Raw genomic sequence first — 20,950 nt, 5'->3', positions numbered from 1 at the left:
GGCTGATAGAGAGGAATGGAAGTGGAAAATCTACTACGATGACCCCAAATAATGGGAAAAAGGCAAGTGAATGTTAATGATGTAGCTGTTTGAATGTCCAATTGTGCAGTATATTTAAGAAGTTTTGGAACTTCAGTTGCTGCTGTCACCTGCCCTGTAGTGGTAAGAGCGTGCGACTTTCGATTCAGAGGTCGCGGATTCGAACCCCGGCTCGTACCAATGAGTTTTTCGGAACTTATGTGCGAAATGTCCTTTGATATTTGCCAGTCGCTTTTCGGTGTGTGCCTACGCCAAATCTTGGAATTAGTTGTCAGAGCGGACCCCGGGGTCCCATGAGCCGTGGCAAATGCCGGGATAACGCAAGGAGGATGATGATGAGTTGCTGCTGTCACCGCCTCGCCAAGCCTCAATGAAGTAGAGGCTAAATTAAACGTTATGCTAGATTGAACATTGTGTTAAGATTTGACAACAATTGATCACTGTTTTGTGTAGGCTGTGACTAATAATGTATATTACTGCAATATAATGTGTTAATATTGTTAACGCCCTGACTGGCAACACAGACAGGATAGCCAACCTCCGGTCACCCCGCTGATCCAATGAGCAGCGGCCAGAGCCTCGAGCTGCCGGACCAATAGGAATGAAGACTGAAGCGCCGCGGTTTTCCCCCGTCGCGACACTATAAAGGCACGGTGCGCGGCACCAGCGTCCCTTTTTTACTAATCGAAAACTCTCTCTGTCGCGTGTCCTAGACAAAACCTGTAATTTAAAATCCATTAAAAGAAATGGTAATATTTTATACTGTTTTATTTAAACAATTGAGTTCAGGCTCAAACATTTTGGCGACCGTAGACAGGACACGTGCGGAGAGAGGAACTCTAAATTTTTATAGCCACCTCAAGACAACGGCCATCTTGGCGGAACGGGTTGGGCCTGGAGCAGAAGAAGACGTCGCAAGCCAGAAAAGGGACATCGCCGCCAGCCGAATATCAAGTTCCCGAAGTCTCCTGGGGGACAGCTGCGGCGAACAAAGAAAAAACCTGACGAGCGTCGAAGGCGCGGCACCCGGCGGCAGCGTGTGGCGGCTGGCGAGTTTCTAAGGAAAGTGCCGTGAGAAGTGCCCATACCCACCTAATTCTGTTTCCCCCAATTTCTTAATTAGCCCTAGTCTTTTTTCCAATTTACAAACCTTAAATTTAAATTCATTCCAACCCAACTTAGCTAACATCAATTTATATATCTACCTACTTACTCAACTTTGAACTCGTAAACAACTTAACCTCTATTTGACCTTTACCCGTACTGACTTGACAACCTTACTTTAAATTCAAATTTCACTAGTTCCCCATCAATCTAAAATTAGGAGAGAGCTCGCTGCGTATTATTGCCTTCATTTGTGTTTTAGTTTCAGAACGCATCTGCAAATTGTCAGTGTGACGTTAACCTCAAAAGCCACGCTGGCACATAAACGTTGCTATAGCATAGCTTAACGCATACTGCATTTCGAGTTTTTTCTGCTTAAAACAGTAAAGTGCATTGTTCTTTCCATACTTTTAATTTAAAAATTGAGTTTCGTTTAAAGTTTAATAGAAATTGCATATGCCATCCTTATTTTGTGATAAAAACGTAAGGTGATAAATTCATTTGCAATCAAAGGCACTGCTTTCTTTAAAAAGGTGAATTTAAACTCAACTGTATCTATTTCTTTCTAATTACGCTGACGCAAAGTGGTTCTATTCTAACATCGCGCCTGCTTGCATCTTGGTTTGTGTTCGCTTATGCACAGTTTCGTTTGCACAATTTCAGTGGATTCCGTGGACAACCGTCGCAGTGCGTATCGCGTGCCACATCTGTAGTGCCACGCCCATACCTGCCACCACGTGGCAAGTTGTCCAAGGGACTGCTGCCGCAACACACCTCGGCCTAGCTGTTGAAGTTTAAAAGGCGCGTAAGCTGTTTTCACATTTTTATTTCTAACGTGGATAACTTTAAACTTGACATTTTATTTTTAAAATTGTATTTGACTTGTTTGCTAGCCCAGTTAAAAACATAATTCAACATGGCTGAGGCAGCTAAAAGGGAGGCTCTTCTAGCAGAATTGCGTACTAAACGCGGATCGATTAAAGGTCAAGTTTCCAAATTCCGCATTTACTTAGACAAAATTTCAGATGATGAAGTGTTATCAGGTGTTAAATTCAATGAGCTGACCTTAAGATTAAACAAAGTTATAGAGTTATCCACGCGACTTGACGAGCTGCAAACTTCAATCGAAGTTGCTAATTTTGAAAATTTAGACACTGAACTTGCAGAACGGGACAACAATGAAACCCATATCAATAATGCTATAGCTGCAGCTCAGTGTATTCTTGAACGCTCTCAAGCTCAAAAACCCTCTCCAGAGACTTCTGTCAGAACATGTTCATCGAACGGCTGTCATTCTGAGCATCTCGGCTTCAAGCTTCCTCAAATTAAAATCTCTAAATTTGATGGTTCATATTATAAGTGGATGGAATTTAAGGACCTTTATGAATCTTTAATTCACAATAATGATCACATTAAACCTATTCATAAATTCCATTATCTGAGCTCTTATCTTGAAGGGGATGCGGCCAGAGTGATAGCAAACTTAGAAGTCTCCGCTAACAATTATACTGAAGCCTGGAAAATTTTGTGTGACAGGTTCAGTAATAAAAGACAGCTGATTACTAACCATTTAAATTCTCTATTTAATTTAGAACCTATACAGCGAGAATCGGATAAGGCCTTAAGGTTCCTTAATGATCATGTAGTTAAAAATCTCCGGGCCCTAAAGACATTAGGTCAACCGACAGAGCATTGGGATACAATTTTAGTTCACCTATTGACGGCTAAGTTAGACGTCAATACTAATGCAAAATGGGAAGAACATAGGAACACTCTCAAAGAGTGGCCATCACTCGATGACTTTAGGGGATTTCTTAGTAATCGTGCAGACATCTTAGAAAATCTGTATCGCTCTAGGAGAGAAAAACAATCTAACCACAAGCCAGAGCCTGTGGCCAATAAAACTTCATTTAAACATGATAAAAACATAAAAACATTCGTGATTTCAGAGAAACAAGATGACCACAAGGGTCGGCCGTGCATCGTGTGCCATGGTGATCACAGAGTGTACGACTGCCCAGCCTTTAAAAAGATGTCAGTCGACGAGCGCTGGTCGCAGGCGTCACGTCTAAAGCTGTGCCATGTCTGCCTCCGACCGGACCATGAGACCCGTCAGTGCAAGCTGAACGGTTGCCGGGTATGTAAGAGACGTCACAGTACATACCTACACACCACACAAACACTCAACACTTCTCCACCTGGAGCCAGCACGGAACAAACAGCCGAACCTGCAAATAGTGCTAGGTCGGATGTGGCTTGCTCCTCGACTATGCTAACCTCTGACAGTGCAGCGGTGCAAAACACCCTCACTGCTAGCACTTTAATTAGCACTAGTGAGTCATTGCTCTCAACAGCTCTAATTGAAGTGATCAACCCTATTAACAACAAAAGGGAGACAGTTAAATGTCTTGTAGACAGTTGTTCACAGTCTAATTATCTATCTCATAATTTGAGACAAAAACTAAATCTTGATTGTCAGCCTCTAACTGCCTCAAATGTGACAGGAATAGGAAACACGCCTCTGACCTATCAACCTGTGCTTTGTGCAGCTCATATTCAATCTAAACTCAGTGATTTTAATGCCAAAATTGACTTTCTAGTTTTAGATCAAGTAACTAGTCGCTTTCCACAAAACTATGTAGACATTAGTCACCTTAACTTACCTGCCTCTGTGCAGCTTGCTGACCCAACATTTAACGTTCCATCCCAAATAGATATGCTGTTGGGAGTGGAAATGTTTTGGACTATTGTGACAGGTGCTGCAAAAAGATTGCCAACGAGCAAGCGCACCTTCCTAATCCCATCTAAACTAGGGTGGTTAATAGCGGGACCGGTAGAGGGAGCCTCGGCTCATTTACATACAGGGAACACGCGCAGCCACCTCTGTCTCTCTGATCTGTCGGCCCAAATGACCAAATTTTGGGAAACAGAGGAGCTACCGTCTGAAACGGACTCCATCAAAAATGGGAGTGAGTTCGAGTCTCACCCTATAAACCAACACTTTGTTGAAAACACTTACCGCCAATCTGACGGCAGATTCGTTGTGCGCTTGCCTTTAAAGGACTCGCCGGACTGCTTAGGCAACTCATTTAACATAGCTAAAAAGCGTTTATTCAGTTTAGAGAAACGTTTTAGTAACCAACCTGAACTAAAATCAATGTATGTTGATTTCATAAATGAATATAGAGACTTAGGGCATCTGTCGGAGTCTGAGCGATGTTACAAAGCTAATCACCTCCCGCATCACCCTGTGATGAAGGAGAGTGAATCTACACGCATGCGCACAGTCTTTCACGCTAGCTGTCCCACCTCTTCTGGGTATTCAATAAATGATATTCAGCTTGTAGGCCCTAACATACAAAGCCCACTGTTTGACATATTGCTTAGATTCCGACAGTACAAGTATGTGCTATCTGGTGACATAGAAAAACAGTACAGGCAAATAATGATGAATGAAATAGATAGAAACCTACAAGTTATTCTATGGCGCGAAGATGAGCACTTACCCATACGCTCACTAACTTTAAATACCGTTACGTACGGCTTTGCTTCATCGAGCTGGCTAGCAGCACGCTGTTTGTGGCAGTTAGGGGCTGAAAGCAAGGATCCTTTAGTTAGGACTATTATACAAAATGACTTTTACTGTGATGACTTATTAACAGGCGCAGACTCTGAAATAGAGCTGCTTCGTATACAAGCAGGTGTCTCACAGGCCTTAGCCTCTGGTTGTTTCAATTTACGTAAATACCGCTCGAATTCTAACGCGCTATTAAAGTCGGATTATATTAATAAAGATGATCACTTAGCATTGAGTCAAGCTTGCCAAACACTTGGACTAGGGTGGCAACCTAGCCAAGATGTACTAAACTTTTCCATTAAAAATGATCATTCTGATAAAATAGTTACAAAAAGAAAAATCTTATCTGAAACGTTCCAAGTCTTTGATCCATTAGGACTCTTAAGTCTATGCACAGTTAAGGCTAAAATATTAATTCAAACCTTATGGAAAGAAGGCAAAGCTTGGGACGAGCCAGTCTCTCCTGAAATACAGCATATCTGGTCAAAATTCATTAAAAACTTACATCACATTAAATCACTTAGCATACCTAGATATGTATTATGTGAGGCAACCTGCACAATAGAGTTACACTGTTTTTCTGACGCTGCGGAGACTGCATATGCAGCCTGCATTTATGTTAAATCTATTTCTGAATCCGGTGAACAGAAAGTACATTTGCTGTGTGCGAGGGACAGAATTGCTCCAATCCGTCGCACATCTATTCCTAGACTTGAATTGGCCGGGTGCTTGTTAGCAGCCCAAACATATGCAGCCGTAGTACGAGCCTGGAGACGTCCTGTCTCTCGCACAATATTCTGGACTGACTCTAGCTGCTGCTTGGCTTGGCTAAAAACAGACAGATCAAAGCTTAAAACTTTTGTGGCCAACAGGGTAGCAGCTATAGACAGCCTTGCTCCCGGAGCCACCTGGAGACATGTACCTACAAAACAAAATCCAAGTGATCTTGCAACTCGTGGTGTGGATCCACAACATGTCGCAGGGACAGCTCTGTGGTGGGAAGGCCCCGAGTTTCTATTAAAGCCTGAGAATGAATGGCCAGAATTAAACGCTGTAGATCCGGAGGTCTTACCTGAAACTAAAGTAACATCAATGCTCACTACTAACACAGAAACCTCATCTATTATAGATTTTGACAGATTTTCAAAATACACAGAACTACAACGTACTATGGCCTATGTGCGTCGTTTCATAAATAACTGTAAGCCCCGTGGGCCTAAATTAACTGGTGCACTTTCAGCACAGGAGCTTACAGACGCATTTAACACTCTAATTAAACTTGCACAGCAGGAGTCATTCTCTGCAGAGCTTGAAACGCTTCGCAAAGGTCACAGGTTGAGTCCCAAGTCACACATACTAACCCTGGCCCCGTTCATCGACTCTCAAGGCCTCTTGAGAGTAGGCGGGAGGCTGGATGCTTCAGATTGTACTTACGATCAGAAGCATCCAATGTTGTTACGTGCTAAACACACACTAACTAAACTCATCTTTACACATGAACATGTACGTCTCTTACATGCCGGGCCACAGTCATTGCTAGCCTCAGTACGAGACGAGATATGGCCGATCGGAGGCAGGAATTTGGCACGAAGCACGGCCCACAATTGTGTCACCTGTAAACGTATCGCTGGCCAAACTTTAAAAAATATAATGGGAAATTTACCAGCGCAACGAATTAAGGCTGATTTTCCATTCACGTCAACAGCTGTAGACATGGCAGGGCCCTATTTAATAACAGATCGCCGGGGGCGTGGATGCAAAATCACCAAATGTTACTTGTGTCTGTTTATATGCTTAAGATATAAATGTGTTCATATAGAAGCTGTGAGCGACTTATCTAAAGATGCATTTGTGCTAGCTCTACGCAGGTTTATCGCTAGGCGCGGCAGACCTGCGGAATTGTTTTGCGATAATGGTAGAAACTTTGTAGCTGCAGCTAAAGAAATTAATGATTTTTTTAAGTTATATAAAAGTGACTTGTCTGAATTTGCAGCTGGTCAAGGAATTAAATTTAAATTCGCACCAGCTTACGCGCCAAATTTCAACGGATACGTCGAGGCCGGTATAAGGAGCGCCAAATTTCATCTTAAAAGAGTTTTGGGTAACACCCATCTCACCTTTGAAGAAATTGCATCCCTTTTTAGCCAAGTGGAGGCAATATTAAACAGTAGGCCTCTCTGTCCACTCTCTCCCTCCCCCTTAGACTTTACACCCCTTACTCCCGGGCACTTTCTCATTTTTAGGCCGCTCACGTCGCTGCCGGGCCCGCCGCTCGACGACCGCAACCCGCACCGCCTGGACCGCTACCTGAGGCTGGAGCAGCTACGGCAACACTTCTGGAAGCGCTGGTCGGCCGAGTACGTGTCTCTACAACAGCAACGCTACAAATGGCGCGAGAGGCAACGTGACCTACAACTGGGAGAAGTAGTACTCATCAAGGAGGAGGACTTACCGCCGTTGCTCTGGCGCATGGGCAGAGTCGTCAAACTATACCACGGGAAGGATGGCGTACCTCGCGTGGCAGACATCAATACCGCTAGAGGGGTGATCAAGCGTGCGCTGAACAGAATATGCCCGCTCTCGTCACAACAAGAATCCTGAAAGAGAGTCTTTCAGCGCCCCGGAGTATGTTAACGCCCTGACTGGCAACACAGACAGGATAGCCAACCTCCGGTCACCCCGCTGATCCAATGAGCAGCGGCCAGAGCCTCGAGCTGCCGGACCAATAGGAATGAAGACTGAAGCGCCGCGGTTTTCCCCCGTCGCGACACTATAAAAGCACGGTGCGCGGCACCAGCGTCCCTTTTTTACTAATCGAAAACTCTCTCTGTCGCGTGTCCTAGACAAAACCTGTAATTTAAAATCCATTAAAAGAAATGGTAATATTTTATACTGTTTTATTTAAACAATTGAGTTCAGGCTCAAACAAATATAATAATGTAAATACTTTACGATTTAAAAAATGCCTTTCAGATGTATAACAATACCCTTTCAATTAACAGAGCATCAAAGTCCGTTCAGAAAACATCAAGACATTATCATTATTTCATTTCATCAGTTTGTGCTACATGAAATACAAATCGTTTTACGAGTTACAATAAATTACAAAAATAATGTTAATTTTTACTTAAACAGTGGAATCATATCTTTTTATTAAGGATCATGTTATGACGGACTTGGGGGACCTCAGATAGTTTTTATTTATTTTAGTTATTTCATTTCATTTTGTTAGTTTAAAGTTTAATTTAGATTAGTTTTTAATTACATTCTATTTATTGTTTTTTACCAAAGTGTAAGGGTCATTTTAGAAATGATTTATTTCATGAAAATCTTCATGAACAAACTTTTGTCAGTCCCTTTGTCCACAAAAACCTGTACCTACCTAACTATCGATATTGTTTCACAGCGTGAGACAAATAAATTTTAAACTAGTATCGACGTAACAAATTACTTGATAAAGTATCCTTAACGACGAGACTTTAGTCACTCCCACCTGTCCGGTTTTTCAGCAGAGGCGCTGGTGCGCTGGGCGGGGCCTGCGGGTGGGCGGGCCCCGCCTTCCCGATGCCACGCCCACTAGCTGACGCTTCAGTTTCCCTTGGAGCGTCGACGAGGCTGAACGATGACTTGGCTTGCATGCTCACTTGCTCAGGGCCAGAAGTTATGGAAAATATAGAATCGAAAGAGGGGCATGAACTTTGAACAAATTCTTTGAAAGATTTACTACTAGTAATATTATCATTTTAAATATAAATATATAATAAATCACAAAAGCTAGGTTTAGGTAACCGGTGCCTATGATGGCTTATTGATCTTTTTATTTTCGTCAGTTTTTTTTATAATAATTTGTTTTATAATAAGTTTATGGCATTAATAAACCTAGGAACATTATTTAAACTCATTCAAACTTACAGTTTGAATGTTGAAAGTGGGAATGCTTTAGAAGCAGTCCATCTTATGCGTCAGTACCAATTCAGAAAAACCATGTCCTTAACTTAATATGCCATTTATGAATCATGGATTTGTTAAAATTCTCGTACCAATGAGTTTTTCGGAACATATGTGCGAAATGACATTTGATATTTGCCAGTCGCTTTTCGGTGAAGGAAAACATCGTGAGGAAACCGGACTAATTCCAATAAGGCCTAGTTACCCTTCGGGTTGGAAGGTCAAATGGCAGTCGCTTTCGTAAAACTTGTGTCTACGCCAAATCTGCGAATTAGTTGTTAAAGCGGACCCCAGGCTCCCATGAGCCGTGGCAAATGCCGGGATAACGCAAGGAGGCGGATGTTGATGGATTTGTTAAAATTTGGGTTAACAGAATCATTTCTGCTCAAGTTTATAACTATGACAAGCTAATTGGAATACAGAAATGAATCAGAATAAGAATCAGAAATGTTTTTATTGCAAGATTATGGTATTTACATATAATTAGTAAAGCTGTTGGGTACATTTTTTGAGTAACACATAACCTACCCATCAGGGGCATGCAATAATGGTTTCATTATAATTGTCTCACAATTTTTATGATTTCAGGTTAAAAGTGAATACTTAATATAAATCGATTGATTAAATAGCTCATTCGTAGCTGTGTTGTTATAGTATTTATATAATTATGTATGTTTATTAGTATTAAGATTATTTGACGTTTTCTATCACTCACTGCATCACCTACTCAAATCAGTTGTTTTTTGTGTCTTGTCTCCACTACCCAAAGGTTGTCTGGAAGAGATCGCTCTTTAGCGATAAGACCGCCTGTTGTCTACCATAGTTAATTAAAGTTATGTGATGTAATCTTGTTATATTGGTGAACAATAAAGAATATTTGTATTTGTATTTGTAAATTAGGTAAACTTTGTAGCAGCCTGTATACTATCTTTATTAGTATCTCCTGTGAGATAACATATTCTCATAGAGTAAGTCATAGTCATAGTCATAGTCATTTATTCATGAACAATTTACATTGTGTGTGAAAAATCTTATATAAAGGTACTTAAAGATACTTAAGACTACAATAAAAAAAACACATAACATGCAATTTAAATTGAATTCAAATAGAAAAAAAATGTCACAACCACTCTGAACCACTCAGTAGTAAAAATATTCGACTTTTTTATTATCTTTTTTTTATTTTTTGCCCTAATTACATTTTGTTTTTTATACGAATGTAATAACTGTTGAACACACTATCAAAGTAACTGCCAATCAAATGCAGTCAATACTTTTTGAAATTAAAAAAAATTATAATCGTTATTTTGATTTCTTATTTAACATATTTTAGTTTGAACAATTCTTTAATTATTTTCACGTGTGATTTCACTGTTCCTGTACCTACTTAAGTTTAAACCATTCAGTGAAACATACATACCTACAAAGCCTGTACAAGTATAAAGTAATATCGCTGTCCGCGCGCCACGTGGCCGTAACGAGCGGGCCCATCAAGTCGTTTGTAATGTAAAATTATGGAGATAACGTTGTTAAGGTTACTGTTCGGTTACCTGGTTACTGAACAGATTGTAAAGAGAGTTTATAAGTAAAAAGGTAGCATTCGCTGTTTTTGTAAGTAAGTCATACAGATTTTTAGGGTTCCTAGCTGACTGCGGAAATATATGTAGTTTATAATATATTTAGTTTATAATATATTTAGTTTAGTAGGTTTTATTATATGTAGTTTCGCCATGTCTGTCTGTCTGTCCGTCCGTCCGTCCGTCCGTCCGTCCGTGGATAATCTCAGTAACCGTAAGCACTAGAAAGCTGAAATTTGGTATCAATATGTATATCAATCACGCCAACAAAGTGCAAAAATAAAAAATGGAAAAAAATGTTTTATTAGGGTATCCCCCCTACTTGTAAAGTGGGGGCTCATATTTTTTTCATTCCAACCCCAACGTATGATATATTGTTGGATAGGTATTTAAAAATTAATAAGGGTTTACTAAGATCGTTTTTTGATAAAATTAATAGTTTCGGAAATAATCACTCCTAAAGGAAAAAAAAGTGCGTCCCCCCCCTCTAACTTTTGAACCATATGTTTAAAAAATATGAAAAAAATCACAATAGTAGAACTTTATAAAGACTTTCCAGGCAAATTGTTTTGAACTTGATAGGTTTAGTAGTTTTTGAGAAAAATACGGAAAACTACGGAACCCTACACTGAGCGTGGCCCGACACGCTCTTGGCCGGTTTTTATAAGCTTGCCTTGCCTAGAAGCTTGCCTTCTTCAACTTGCCCTGTTAGTATGTTACCTACTTAGTTTTGGGTCAAAATGTAGAAGCTAAATTTGACCTTGACCTTGATTTGCACACATATGTAAATCACATGACAATGCAATATTATGGTATCATGGAGCTGATCTGATGATGGAGCAGAAAGGTGGTCATAGGAACTCTGTTACGAGTATGAAACGTCGTATCCCCATTGAGTAAGGGGTTTTTAGAAACGTCTCGGAGAGGATTGTTGAAAGAAAGGTACAGTCGGCGATAAAAGCTTGTGCCAAAAATGAAATTTTTGCAATAGTACATTACTACAGAGGCCGGGACAAAGGGGGTTGCCGGCCGAAGACATATAGATGGATAGGTCTGAGGCGGGCAACCCCATTTCCCGCCGAGGTATGTATAGTGCTTTTCTCAAACATGGTATGAAATAAATAAAGTCTACTGAAAATAGTAACTTTGGATGGCTGTATCTCCTAAACGGTGCGTCGTAGCGCAAAAATAATCGAATACGCTTATAAAAATACAAAAAGTTAAAAAAAAATTAAAAAAAAAAACGAAAAAAAATTTTTTTGTATGAAAACGCACCCAAAATCAAATATTGTTGCAGTCGGCACGTCTATAAAGCCCCTTATAGTTTTTTTTTTAATTGGCTAAATACCTGGATGTTATGTCACAATTATCTGTGTTTGGAAATTAAAAAACCGGCCAAGAGCGTGTCGGGCCACGCTCAGTGTAGGGTTCCGTAGTTTTCCGTATTTTTCTCAAAAACTACTAAACCTATCAAGTTCAAAACAATTTTCCTAGAAAGTCTTTATAAAGTTCTACTTTTGTGATTTTTTTCATATTTTTTAAACATATGGTTCAAAAGTTAGAGGGGGGGGGCACTTTTTTTTCCTTTAGGAGCGATTATTTCCGAAAATATTAATATTATCAAAAAACGATCTTAGTAAACCCTTATTAATTTTTAAATACCTATCCAACAATATATCACACGTTGGGGTTGGAATGAAAAAAAATATCAGCCCCCACTTTACATGTAGGGGGGGTACCCTAATAAAACATTTTTTTCCATTTTTTATTTTTGCACTTTGTTGGCGTGATTGATATGCATATTGGTACCAAATTTCAGCTATCTAGTGCTAACGGTTACTGAGATTATTCGCGGACGGACGGACGGACGGACGGACGGACGGACAGACAGACATGGCGAAACTATAAGGGTTCCTAGTTGACTACGGAACCCTAAAAAGAGGACTTTGCCGGCCTTGGCCTGCAAGGTTTGTATGAAATTCCATTATCTATCAATCGTCCTAGCCGCACCTGCAACGTCATACTTCGCTGCCAATTATAAGGCACACAACATCAATATTTCATACCATGTTTGAGAAAAAAAACTTATTAATACATATGGTGTGTTTTCCTCGCACTAGTGCGCAAAGTAGTACATTTTTGTAATGTCCAAACTTTAAAAGGACATATGTATTAGAAAACGTCGTTTGACACACGTGCTAAGAGGGAATTCGTAACCCGAGTCCTCTTTTGTCCTCTTTTACTTACTTGTATCGAAATGTACATACATACTTACATATAATCACGCCTGTATCCCATAAAGGGGTAGGCAGACCACATTAATACTAAGTTTCAGTGCCACTCTTGGCAAAAAGGGGTTGAAAGAAATCCAAATTGTGACATTACAGTGACAGATTGCCAGCCTCTCGCCTACGCCACAATTTACCCCATATCCCACAGTCACCTTCTACGACACCCACGGGAAGAAAGGGGGTGGTGAAATTCTTAACCTGTCACCACACAGGGCATATGTACTAAATATTATAGTACCTAATACCTATAGGTAATATGTCAAAAACCTCCAGGCTCTCATGAGCAGTGTTAAAAATGCCGGGATAAAACTAAGAAATTAATATACACTCTGTTTTTATTGAATTCCGTTAACTTTAAGGGAAGGTTCTTTAGATCAAATACAATTAATTTCTCTAAGAAACTAGCGTCTTAACTCTTACGGTTATTGAGTTATTAAAAAAATAAAAATAATTACTGAACATGTGTGTGACAGCCTTTACCACTTCCTAATGTTATTTGTTTTGACATGTGTCGTCAATCACTTGACACTAACTGAAATGTAATTCTTAAGCGTCTCTCACGCTAATAAATTCATTTATTATGTATGAAAACGATGAAAAATTTTTTTGCGAATTTAACTAAAAGTGATATACAGGATGGTTCCTGATAATCCTGATAATGAGCTAACGACGTGTCGAATTTAACGGAAAACCAAAAAACAAGGTGTATTATGTAGTATAATAATGTAGTACTTATAGTATGTGGACATGACAATAGTTAAAAATTCAACGCAAAATTTTAGGACACGTTCTTACAGAAGGGAGACTATTTTTCAGTACTTGAGACTCAAAATAAGAAAAACACGATAAGTACCAGAGTCGTTAACTTTTATAACGGGCAATATTATAAAAATGACGTTTTTACTAAATCTGTTTGACTAAAGTAAATATCTCTTCTGTCTAATATTTATTTTCTGAAATCTCGAATAATATTTGCATATCACTTGTTTGCCGTCTAATTAACGTATTTAGCAACGTTTTTAGTGCTTAAAATAGCATGTTGCATCGCAAACATCGGCGCCATATTGCACCGTCGTCGACTGAACAAACGAGCATATTATTTTAATAGCGCAGCACTACTTATAATAAATAATAAATAATAATAAATATTGGGGACACCTTACACAGATCAACTTAGCCCCAAACTAAGCAAAGCTTGTACTATGGGTGCTAAGCGACGATATACATACTTAAATAGATAAATACATACTTATATACATAGGAAACATCCATGACTCAGGAACAAATATCTGTGCTCATCACACAAATAAATGCCCTTACCGGGATTCGAACCCAGGACCGCGGGTTAGCAGACAGGGTCACTACCGACTGAGCCAGACCGGTCGTCGAATAATATTTCAATGATCTTGATTTCTTTATTTACCCTTATTCATATTTAACCCTATTCTTACCAATTCCTTTTTTATTTACCATTTTATTTGGATCAGGGACAATGTTTTGGGCAATGACCCGTAATTTGGAAAACTAAAAATATTGAGAAAAACTTCAAGTTCAAAGTGGAAAAGGAGTTAATGAGGTTACTATAGGGCGTAGTCGATTAAGGTAAAAATCTCTTGAAATAAAAACATATTATGTATACCGCAAGTAGGCCACAAGGGCTCTTTTGTAAGTCAATAATTATGCACAAATGCTTGAAATATACATTCGTTCATATAACATGAAATATCATCATCATCCTCCTCCTTGCGTTATCCCGGAATTTGCCACGACTCATGGGAGCCTGGGGTCCGCTTTGACAACTAATCCCAAGATTTGGCGTAGGCACTAGTTTTTACGAAAGCGTAAACGTAGAGTGAATAGGCTATTACTCAATCGGTGAGCTCCATCTTAGACTCTGTCTTCACTTCCCATCAGGTGTGACTAGGGTCAATCGCCGATCAGTCCATAATAATAAAAAAAAAGCCACTGCTACTGATCTTCCATAAGAAGAGTAAATTAGACCTTATTGGAATTAGTCCGGTTTCCTCACGATGTTTTCCTTCACCGAAAAGCGACTACTCATTGGTGCGAGCCGGGGTTCGAACCCGCGACCTCCGGAACGAAAGTTGCACGTACTTACCGCTAGGCTACCAGCGCTTGAAATATATTCAGATATAAATATACAATAGCCTGGGTAATCTTTAAAAATAAAAATAACTGAAATGTATAGTCTCCTCTAGTTAATATCACAGAATATATAATAGTACAAGTACAGAAGGCTCACTCCTTTGATGTTTACAAAATGCCGCCATTCTAAATTATTACCTACATTAACAAACGGAACGCACGCGAGCAGCTGACATTGAATTCTATTGCGCCGCGCGAAGGTCGTCACCACTGAATGGGCCGTGAACTCGCGGCCGCCGGCATGTACTTGTAGCGCGGCGATAGAATCGCGGAGTGAGCCGCCCCTGTTAATATGTAATTTATATTTAAGTATTTACATTTTCACCCACAACAAAGTGTAAAAATAAAATTGTTCCGTTATCGGAGCGTTTAATCCGTGAACCGACGTGATTAATTAAGACGACGGCAGAGGGCGCGCCGGAGAATATACATCATAATTTTTATTGTCTATGCTTGGGTAATTTATGTTGCTGGTTTAATTTTTAGGAAACCTTGTAAGATAATGCAGCGTTTTGAAAAATCCGGTTAAGATATGATGACCGGTCTGGATTAACGCGTGTTCATCCTGTCTGTTGAGCCGCGGTCCTGGGTTCGAATCCTGCGGGCCGTTTTTTGAGTCTCACGCGTTCGAATTCAGAAAATTGTCACTGAAAATAATAAACAAGTCACCGTTTTCAACCGGTATTTTAGTGACAAAATCCCGTATGCGAGATTCAACAATTGCCCCCTTGGTAAGGGCAATTATTTCAAAAATATCTTTATTCATGTAGGCCTAATTACAAGCTCTTATTTATTTATTATATTTATGTTTTCTATGTATTTGTATATTTTATATAACGTTGTCTGAGTTGCGCTGGTGACCTAGCTGTAACAGCATGCGACTTTCAATCCGGAGGTCGCGGGTTCACCCCGGCTCTTACCAATGAGTTTTTCGAACTTATGTGCTAAATGTCATTTGATATTTTCCAGTCGCTTTTCGGTGAAGGAAAACATAGTGAGGAAACCAGACTAATTCCAATAAGGCATAGTTACCCTTCGGGTTGGAAGGTTAGATGACACTCGCTTTCGTAAAACTAGTGCCTATGCCAAATCTTGGAATTAGTTGTCAGAGGGGACCCCAGGCTCCCATGAGCTGTGGCAAATGCCGGGATAACCCAAGGAGGATGATGATGTTCAAGGAACATCCTTGAAAGCGTGACGCCGTGTCTTGCATGAGCGACAGGCCAAGACCTAGTTAGTTTAGTTACTCTTCGGGTTAGAAGGTCAGATGGCAGTCGCTTTCGTAAAACTAGTACCTAGGCCAAATCTTGGGATTAGTTGTCAAAGCGGACCCCAGGCTCTCATGAGTCGTGGAAAATACCGGGATAACGCAAGAATGTTGGTGATATCGTTGTCTGAGTACCTACCCACAACCTGTTTCACTGTAGGCTAAATATGTCCTGGGGTAAGTACCTTGTTAAGCCGACAGGACTGTTTGCTGATTAATTGGTGCAAAATTAGCATTTTCATTACTCATAATTGCAGCGCAAGGGCGTGTAAATACCGCTGAGTGAATGATTTTTGGATGCAATCATAATTAGCATATATTATTTAAAATTTCATATTTTTTTGATTGCTTGCACGAACATTTTTATGTTTATATATTACTATGGCTATAGGTTAACAAATTTCGAGTACCTAATGAATTTCTTTTGTGTTCAGCCGGCGTATCATGCTGCCAATTTTATCACTTATCCACGTGGACAAGACATCTGTCACTCTCACACTGACATACTTACTAAACCGTGACGGATGCTTTATCCACGTGGATAAGTGATAAAATTGGCAGCATGATACGCCGGCTGGGTTCTCCACCCGAGAACCGAATCCAGGTTTTCAGCTAACGTCGTGTTTCTGACCTTCCGACCGCCTACCTTGGCTGGGCCACCAGTGGACTTGACCACTTTTTTAGAGTATGATATCATTTCCGTTTTTACCATTTTGTTAAAAAATATATACTCGTATTTCAGTAGTCAGACCAAGCTAAATTGGCAATGAGCTTGTGCACAAGTTAAATGACCGTCATAATTTCATGGAAGTTTGACGTTAAAAAAAATATATTATAAAATAAACTTACAGTAAAGTTTTAAACTTATTTGCCAAACTGCACAGCAGTTTGTTGGCAAAAAACTTATTCTACCCTCCACCATTTATGTTGAACAACTTCTTTTCTATTGCATACAATGGTAAAATAATACGTAATTTAAACATGCAAGTATGTCCTACGCAAGGTATCGAAGCACTAATCTTATAAAAGCAAAAATAAACAAACGACTTCAGGTCGGCTGTCCAAAATCAAAACCTAGCAAGGGACATTTTTTGTCAAAATACGTTTTTTTAATCAATCAGCCTCAAATTTTGAGCTGCGTCTAATGCAAAAACACCTGTATTTCTATCTCAATTAGAATCAAAGTTACGGAACCCTCTAAACCTAGCAAGTGCATAACTTACATGCAAATATCAAAATCAAAATCCTAGTAAGTAACATTTTCAAGTCCAAAAACCTAGTAAGTGCATGCTATACTAGGTTTCTGAGTTTGTAAACGGAACATACTAGGTTTTTGAATATGGAATTGTCCCATACTAGGTTTTAAATTTTAAAAATTGCCGAAGGGTTGAACAAGGAATTCAAATATAACAATAAATAAAACATAGCAAGTCAGTAATGAGTGAAGTTTGAATTCAAACGGTCGCCGTTCCCGCGCCCCCGCCCGCGTTTGTTCCGTTCGGGATCCGAATTTAGGGAATGAGTTTCAACCTGAAGTTTCTAGTTTGTCGTACTTTGCGCTGCTGCGCGGACGCATGATGAATAAAAGTGATCGATGGAGACGAATTTTAGCAGCTGCTTCTAGATAGTCATTCTCATTATGTTCGTTGTTTTAGCCCGTGATATTATATTTATTTAATATTGTGTGTGGCGATCGCAAAAGTGTTTGTGGTGCTGAATTGTGGTTTTTTATTTGTGATGTTTTAATGGGGCTTGAATCGAGGTATTAACATTCGGAATGCTTTTTAACATTATTTTTGCGATCTATTTTACGTAGGTACCTACTTAACCTACTTATATATATTTGACGATGGGAGCAACTTAAAATAGTTCTAACAATTTTACTATGCCTTTCCAATCTACCTAAAGGAATAACTGCCAGTAGTACCTAGTGCTTGTAACAGGTTGTTGATGAGCAGTATATGGCGTGTGTTACATATGAAACTATCGTGTTAAAAAAAAGACACTAGTTGCAAAATTAGTGCCTATAATGCCAGAAACAAGGCGTGATTTTTGGAGTCGCTTGCCAATTAATGACCTTTTGGATGATCTTTAACTGGAGGCGAATAGGCTACTAGACTCATATCTAATTTGGCACAATAAATAATTGTCTTCTGTAATATTTTAGGTACCTGTTAAATGTGTACGATGTCTACGTAATTTTAATTCAAAAATGTGAATAATTTTTTTTTTGGCCACCGCAAACTCTGTCGGCCGTGTAGTGACCTCATAGAATTCATGTCATATCAATCGCTGACATTACATAATACCTTTATGCCTCGTACTTAAATTGTCAGAAAGTGTTGTTTTCGCACTGAATGACTTCATTCACAGAAAATTTATAGATGACATGGCTGATGTTGTTTTTGCCTGAAATATTACGTAAACGTATTCTTTAAAAATATTTTTTGCGGTTTATAAGCCATAATAAAATATAGTGATATTTTTTTCCGTTAATTGGATAGTAAGTAATGCTATAAGACAAACTATAAAAAGGGTCAAGTAGCCTATTGTTTACCCGATGACTGATTTTTGTTTTATGCATAAAATGTAATTAATTGTCTAATAATGCTGCCTTTTGTTATTATGATCCCATCAAACAAATATTATAATGTGATCAGGGGGGCGATTTTTGAATCTCACACACGGGAATTGTCACTAAAATACCGGTTGAAAACGGTGACTTGCTTATTATTTTTAGTGACAATTTTCTGAACTCAAACGCGTGAGACTCAAAAATCGGTCCCCAGACACGAAACGACATTTTGATATTTGCTAGTCCCTTTTCGGTGAAGGAAAAACGTGAGGAAACCGGACCAAGTCCAATAAGGCCTACTTACCCTTCGGGTTGGAAGGTAAGATGGCAGCCGCATTTGTAAAAACTAGTTCCTACGCCAAATCTTGCGATTAGTTGTCAAAGTGGACCCCAGGCTCTCATGAGCCGTGGCAAATTCCATGGCAAATGCCGGGATAATGCGAAAATTAACCATTTAAAATACTTAGTAAGACCACTTGCTAGGTTTTTGTTTTGTAATTGACGAAACAATACTACTATTTTTTTGTAATTAATTGTTAGTAAGGCACATAAAAGTTCTAAATAGACACATACATTTAGTTTCAACAGTTTGTCTTGTAAAGCAAGTTATACTTCTTTATATAAAACCAAGTCTTGTGAGAAAAAGGTCTTTGGTACTAATTTTTTTTAACAAAATCTTTTTTTGCCTCTCCTGTAAAATTTCGGTAAATGCACTTGCTAGGCTTTGATTTTGGACAGCCGAGGTATTCTGTTGGGTTTGAAGTAAAAAAAAAATCAGTCAAAAAAAAATTTTTTTTTATATAACATTTGCATCCGCGAGGTAGCCAAAACTCGTCAAAATCGCTCTCAACGTGGCTTGGTGTGGAATGACTTTAGTGAGGCCTGTAGGCGACGGAGCTACCAACCTTCTGTGCTGCGTGCGTGCTGGCAGCGAGACCGAAATGGATGCCGCCGCCAGCGCTAGTCTTTTGTTTATAATCATGTTCAGATTATTACTGAGTTCTGTCATGTCCATGAGTGACAAATATATGTTTAGTCTCACATATTTTTTATTATATAGCTAGTTGTTTGTTAATACGCTGTGCTTTTTCATGGTGGGGATAACTGTAAGTACATATTTTTTTTACCTTTGGCCTGATCACTTACAAGTGCAAAGCGAAAACGACGTCAATGATAGGATTAAGTGAAAACGAAAAATGCGATACTTCAAAGGGCAATTTTTACGTGCGAAGAACAAAATAACCTAACCACAAAATTAAAATTTTGAAAAAACCCCCGACCGCGACATAGTAGACTGATTTTCATGAAACATGGCTAAGAACACTCCCGACTAACTCAGCTTTCAGACAAAAAAAACTAAATCTAAATCGGTTCATCCGTTCGGGAGCTACGATGCCACAGACAGACATACACATAGACAGACAAACAAACAGACAGATAGACAGACAGACAGACACACAGACAGACACGTCAAACTTATACACCCCGTCGTTTTTGCGTCGGTGGTTAAAAAGATACTAGTTTAAGATTTCATATTTTTTTCGCACTTGTATCGTAATGTAAGTGTGTACTATAGTGGTGATAAGTGAGATCTCTCAGCACGCGATATGCGTGAGTGAGGTGGGTCCCGCCCGACCTTATATCGCGCGCATTAACTCGACGCCTATTTACGACGCAGGCTATCGCGATCTATCGCCTTTACGGCCACGATCGAACATAATAACGGTTACGGCGGTATTGATAACAAGGTGCTTTATCTAAACGTTTCTGTAGAATTGAGAAAAAGATTCGTATAACAGGAAATGAGAGTAAATAGCGTTATTAAAAAAAGGGCCTGTCATTTTGAAATCATAATTACATATAATTTAGAATCAATATATGAGTTGAAATTTTTATTACACAGTCCGAATACATATAGGTAGAGCATATTGAACCTTTGCAAAGGTGTATAGAAATCTACGAAGCGCTGGTACGCGCGACTTTCGTTCCGGAGGCTCGCACCAATGAGTTTTTCGGAATTTATGTGCGAAATGTCTTTGCCAGTCGCTTTTTGGTTAAGTAAAACATCGTGAGGAAACCGGACTAATTTCAATAAGGTCTAGTTTATACCCTTCGGGTTGGAAGGTCAGATGGCAGTCGCTTTCGTAAAAACTAGTGCCTACGTCAAACCTCGGGATTAGTTGTCAAAGCGGACCCCAGGCCCCATGAGCCGTGGCAAATGCCGGGATAACGCAAGGAGGATGATGATGATGATGATAGGAATCTATGTTGAACGGTGTTTTTCCGAGCCTTCTTAGCTACGTGCCATTATATATGTTGTCAGAACTTTGTTGTCTGAATCCGACATAAATATATGTATAATAAATACGCTGTACATGTATAATTATGCATAATAAAACTGTTCAT

The 20,950-nt window shown here is 39.4% G+C and overlaps 1 protein-coding gene across 2 annotated transcripts; it reads left to right on the top strand.

Annotated features, from left to right (window-relative positions):
• Positions 1-1,159: 1,159 nt before the first annotated feature.
• On the top strand, positions 1,160-7,608 carry LOC125228754. 2 transcript variants are annotated; one of them, XM_048133423.1, is made up of 3 exons: positions 1,160-1,676; positions 1,807-3,280; positions 6,964-7,608. In XM_048133423.1, the coding sequence occupies exons 2-3, from the start codon at positions 2,060-2,062 to the stop codon at positions 7,126-7,128; spliced, it is 1,386 nt and encodes a 461-aa protein (XP_047989380.1). In that variant the 5' UTR covers positions 1,160-1,676; positions 1,807-2,059; the 3' UTR covers positions 7,129-7,608. The 2 variants fall into 2 exon arrangements, with proteins under 2 accessions (XP_047989380.1, XP_047989379.1); XM_048133422.1 differs by having other exon boundaries at positions 1,160-3,280.
• The last annotated feature ends 13,342 nt before the right edge of the window (positions 7,609-20,950 follow it).

Source organism: Leguminivora glycinivorella, chromosome 8 (genome assembly GCF_023078275.1).
Source record: "Leguminivora glycinivorella isolate SPB_JAAS2020 chromosome 8, LegGlyc_1.1, whole genome shotgun sequence".
Lineage (NCBI taxonomy): Eukaryota > Metazoa > Arthropoda > Insecta > Lepidoptera > Tortricidae > Leguminivora > Leguminivora glycinivorella.
This window is presented reverse-complemented; position numbering and strand designations above follow the sequence as displayed.

Bases quoted from the DNA above. Each gene is read 5' to 3' on its own strand.
- LOC125228754 (XM_048133423.1), top strand. From the start codon at position 2,060: ATGGCTGAGGCAGCTAAAAGGGAGGCTCTTCTAGCAGAATTGCGTACT. The intron at 3,281-6,963 runs GTATGTAAGAGA...TCTCATTTTTAG, and splicing joins GCAAGCTGAACGGTTGCCGG to GCCGCTCACGTCGCTGCCGG.